The 5,317-nt window shown below is 37.1% G+C and overlaps 1 protein-coding gene across 1 annotated transcript; it reads left to right on the top strand.

Annotated features, from left to right (window-relative positions):
* The first annotated feature begins 529 nt into the window (after positions 1 to 529).
* Positions 530 to 3,971, top strand: LOC111369479 (receptor-like protein kinase HAIKU2). The gene is made up of 2 exons (XM_022990997.1): positions 530 to 3,166; positions 3,262 to 3,971. The coding sequence occupies exons 1-2, from the start codon at positions 604 to 606 to the stop codon at positions 3,615 to 3,617; spliced, it is 2,919 nt and encodes a 972-aa protein (XP_022846765.1). The 5' UTR covers positions 530 to 603; the 3' UTR covers positions 3,618 to 3,971.
* Positions 3,972 to 5,317: the final 1,346 nt, after the last annotated feature.

Below are 5,317 nucleotides of genomic sequence, written 5' to 3'. Positions count from 1 at the left end.
ATACGCTAGCTTTACCAGAAATCTCATCTGGACTCATAATTGTGTATTTATTAATCATAAAACCGATTGATAGGAACCGACACTCTTGAAAGGTTACGACAGAAGATGTCCATTTTAGAATTAATTCCCCGAGAGAAAAACAATTTGGATTAGTCTGGATCAAATCAGAAAATGTACCTTGTACAATTATTTGTTTTAAATCAATTAATATCATTATATCTAACAACTCAAAAAATTTACTATCTAATATATTAATTAATAAAATTTGTTAAATTTTAACATTCAATTAAATGTGTAATTACTAAATAATAGTACATGAACAAGAAAAATAATTCCTACAAAATTCGCGAAATCACTGTTGGATGGACAGGGCCACGTAGGCCGTCCAAACAAGGCGCCTACGTGCCCTATCCAAGAAGATTTATTGATCCAACTTACACCAAACGCATTTACGTAATGGAGCCAAAAGGATTAAAATAATAAAATAAACAATCATAGACCACAAGAAAAGGTAGCAATTCTTATCAGATAAATGTGACAAAATTTTAAACTTTCTGAAGACGCAAGAAAAAATCCTCACTTGAGTCAATCCAGTCTTTAGCTATGGTGGTCGCAACCATTTTCCGGCGCAATCTTCAATTCCTTTGCCTTCTCTTTTTCCTTTCCTCCGCCGGCGCAGCAGCGGCCAACGAGCTGCAAACACTTCTATCCATCAAATCTGCCTTGCATGAATCCAACACCAAAGTATTTGATTCCTGGGAATCCACCAATCCCATGTGTAACTTTTCAGGAATCACTTGTGATTCAAATAATGCGGTCATAGAAATTGAACTCTCCAGACAGAATTTGACGGGCTCAATTCCTTTGGATTCCATTTGCAGGCTAAAATCCCTGGAAACACTCTCCCTGGGATTCAACTTTTTGTTCGGTCCTGTTACTGATGAATTAAATATGTGTGTTTCTCTCAGGTATTTAGACCTGGGGAACAACTTTTTCTCCGGATCATTTCCAGCAATTCCGTTGCTTAGTGGATTAATATATTTGCATGCAAATAGAAGTGGATTTTCAGGCACTTTTCCCTGGGATTCTCTTGAAAACATGACGAATCTTATTGTTTTGAGCCTCGGAGACAATCCCTTTGATCGAACTCCATTTCCTTCTGCAATTTTGAAGCTCACGAAACTGAAGTGGCTATACTTGTCAAACTGCAGCATTGAAGGGAAAATTCCGGACGGGATTGGAAATCTTGTTGAGCTGATGAACCTGGAATTAGCACAAAATTATATAACTGGGGAAATTCCTGTTGGGATTTCCAGGCTGAGAAACCTATGGCAGCTCGAGCTTTACCAGAATGAACTAATTGGGAAATTACCTACTGGATTGGGAAGTTTGTCGAGCCTGGAATATTTCGATGCTTCAAACAATCATCTTACGGGAAATCTTTCTGAAGTTAGAAGTTTGAGGCAGTTGGTCAGTTTACAGGTATTTAAGAATGAATTTTACGGTGAAATCCCACCTGAGCTGGGGGAATTCGAGAAACTGGTGAATTTTTCTATTTACAAGAACAGGCTTTCAGGGGAGCTGCCAGAGAAGCTTGGTTCTTGGTCGGCATTCCATTTCATCGATGCCTCGGAGAATTATTTCACTGGTCGGATACCACCAGACATGTGCAAGAAGGGTACCATGAAAAAGCTCTTGATCCTGCAGAACAATTTCACAGGCCAAATTCCAGCAACTTATGCGAATTGCAAGAGTTTAACGCGTTTTCGTGTTAGCAAGAATTTGCTTTCTGGCGAGGTTCCTGGCGGGATATGGGGGCTTCCTAATGCAGAATTGATTGATATTGCAGAAAATAACTTGGAAGGGCCGATCACTTCTGATATTGGAAATGCAAAGTCTTTATCTAGCCTCTTGCTTGCTAAAAACAGATTCACAGGTGAATTACCATCAGATATTTCAAAGGCTTCAGCTTTGGTTTCTATTGATTTGAGTTACAATCAATTTACGGGTAATATTCCCACAACAATTGGTGAACTCAAGCAACTAAACAGTCTTCAACTGCAGGCCAACAAGTTATCTGGTTTAATACCAGATTCCTTAGGCTCTTGTGATTCCATCACTGATATTAACATGGCTAATAATTTTCTTACCGGTCAAATTCCAGCCTCTCTCGGGTCTTTACCAACTCTCAATTACCTGAATTTGTCATGGAATGAACTCTCTGGTTCAATTCCAGGGAGTTTATCCTCTCTGAGTCTTAGCCTTCTTGATCTCTCAAGCAATCAACTGATTGGTCGCATACCGGAGTCTCTTTCAATTGAAGCTTACAATGACAGCTTTGCAGGAAACAATGGCCTTTGTAGTGACAAAATCAGGAAATTCCATCCATGTTTATCTGAAGCAGGCACATCTAGGCACCTTCGAACGGTCTTATTCTGCTTCATGGTCGGATTCATTGTCATACTCCTGATTGCAGGCTTCTTTTGCATAAAGAAGATGAGAAAAACAGAACATGGAGTATCGCTGAAGGAGGATTCTTGGAATGTAAAGCCTTACCATGTTTTGAGCTTTACAGAAGATGAGATTCTTGATTCCATAAAGCAAGAGAACATAATAGGGAAAGGTGGTTCTGGTCATGTTTATAGAGTTGCTCTTGAAAATGGCATAGAATTGGCTGTGAAGCACATATGGCACTCTAACAATACTGGCAACTGGAAAAAGATCCGCAGTACAACTCCAATGTTGGCGAACTGTGGAATTAGATCACGGGAATTTGAGGCCGAGATTCAAACATTGAGCTCAATAAGACATATTAACGTGGTTAAGTTGTATTGTAGCATTACTAGTGAGGACTCAAGCTTACTGGTTTATGAATATATGCCTAATGGAAGTTTATGGGATAGATTGCACACTTGTAGAAAACTAGCCCTTGATTGGGATACAAGGTATGAAATTGCTGTTGGTGCAGCAAAAGGATTGGAATATCTGCATCATGGTTGTGACAGGCCAGTGATTCACCGTGATGTCAAATCAAGTAACATTTTGTTGGACGAGGATTTAAAACCTCGGATTGCAGATTTTGGACTTGCAAAGATTGTTCAGGAAAATTCGAACAAGGAATCATCGACTCAAATCATTGCAGGAACTCACGGGTATATAGCTCCTGGTAAGCAAATATTTAGCACTACGTAGTAATTGAACTCATTGTTGATTACTTATTCTGATGATTTTAATTTACGTTCAAAAAATTTTGATATGCAGAGTATGGCTATACAAACAAAGTAAATGAGAAGAGTGATTTGTACAGCTTTGGAGTAGTACTAATGGAGCTTGTAACGGGGAAGAGACCAGTTGAGCCAGAGTTCGGGGAGAATAAGGACATAGTTGATTGGGTATACAGCAAGTTGAAGAGCAAAGAAAGTGTGTTAAGCATAGTGGACTCATCTATTCCACAAGTTCAAAAGGAAGATGCTATTAAGGTTTTGAAAATTGCTATTCTGTGTACAGCCAGAGTTCCTGCATTAAGGCCTACTATGAGAACAGTGGTTCAAATGCTAGAGGAAGCTGGGCCTTGCCAATTAGTTGGCATCATTGTTGGTAAAGATGGTCAAAAGTAAGAAAGGGAAAATGATAGAGAATGTCAAATTGTAATTCGAGCCCCATGAGTCCATGGAAATTTGTAGTTTCTTTCAATAATTTTCGCACAGGTAAATGTTTTAGATTACCTTTGTAACATATTAGCCATTGTAGGATCCTACGTTCGTAGCACAGAGTTCGCTGAGATAGCACGTACTTTGAAGTGCCAAATGAACTTGGTACAAGTAGCTTTTCATTTTTCTTCCAGATTGTATAACAGCATGATTCGAACTTTTGCAGTTCACCCTTCGGGACATGTATGGGATGTAGTAGTCAATAATAGAATGTACAAAATGATTTCATTTGATAAATTCAAATAATGGTTGAATTTAGAAGAGAGGGAAACTTTACCAAAATAACTACATATATAATTACATTATGAAAAATCTTAACCGAAAATATATATATATATATATATATATATATATATATATATAATCTAGAAAATTGGATTTCTTTAAACTCCCTGTCAAATTGATTCAAAGATGTTTGTCATTCCCAACTTACTTTTCAAACTATTTGTAGACATTTGAATTACGATAAATAAATTTCTCACTTAGCCATTGCTTTCTCCTAAACTCACTGATTTTGATACTTAAACTAGAGCAATAGGTGAAATGATTATTTGGAAGAGAGATATTTGAATTTGCATCCATTTCTCCTCATGGACAGGGTATTTATAGATTTTCTTGGGGCTTTGGGTCATTCTAGAAAATGACAATTGGCAATCGTTTAGTGGTGGTCTTATAACTAATTCTATTATGTATTCAATTGTTATTCGGTAGTTTAGAAGACATATTTTTGGGATTTTACCCAAGTGTATTAAAATAAAGGTTTTCCTGCCATCAAGGGGGATGGTTTGCCTTGCGTCTTTTGCGAGCGTTTTTTACTTTTAGCTGCCTTGGTGCTTTCAAGCTTCACATAAGGAGTTGAGTTCATAGGATAAACTTCTTTTTTGAATTGAAAAAGTTTTTACTGTGTCACTTAATTAATATAGGAATTCCTGAGCCCAAGAGTGCCATTTTAGACTCCTCTTCCAGCTGTTCTATGATCAAGGTCTGCACTTCGAGAAGAAGTGCAGCACGCTCTTCTTGATCGGGATCGATATCCACAAATAGTCTCCGAATTCCAATTTTATTATACATATGAAATCTAGGACTTTTTTTTTCTTTTTTTCTTTTTTAAACTGTGAACCTGCTGATGGCATTATATTGAACGCCTCTCTATGTTTCTTGCAGATGATATGTGGTTGTGTTAAGGGGATGTGCCATGATTGTAGCCTTTTTTTGTGTGTGTGTGTTAATGGGCTTGTTTGCGTATTAGATGGGTGGCCCACGGACTAAGTATGATCTCGTCCGTTCATTTAGAATTTCAATCAGGTGCATCTTAGTATTCAACAATTACGATTGTTTAAGAAAGTTTGAACAACTTTGATTATTTTTGGTCTGATTCGACAATTTATGTTTTATTGTTCAGAACTTATAATAGGTCATTATTCTTTATTATTCTTAATTGTTGGGATTATTTTTTTGGTGATTTTATCTTGCACCTTCTTTCATTTTTCTTCAAACGGCATTTCTAATGTATGTGTTCTGCTTTTATTCTTGTACTTTGTAAGCTTTTTATTATAATATCTTCTCAAAGCGACTCCTAAAATGTGTACATCGATTCTGACATCGAG

This window comes from Olea europaea, chromosome 20 (genome assembly GCF_002742605.1).
Source record: "Olea europaea var. sylvestris chromosome 20, O_europaea_v1, whole genome shotgun sequence".
NCBI classification, from domain to species: domain Eukaryota; kingdom Viridiplantae; phylum Streptophyta; class Magnoliopsida; order Lamiales; family Oleaceae; genus Olea; species Olea europaea.
This window is presented reverse-complemented; position numbering and strand designations above follow the sequence as displayed.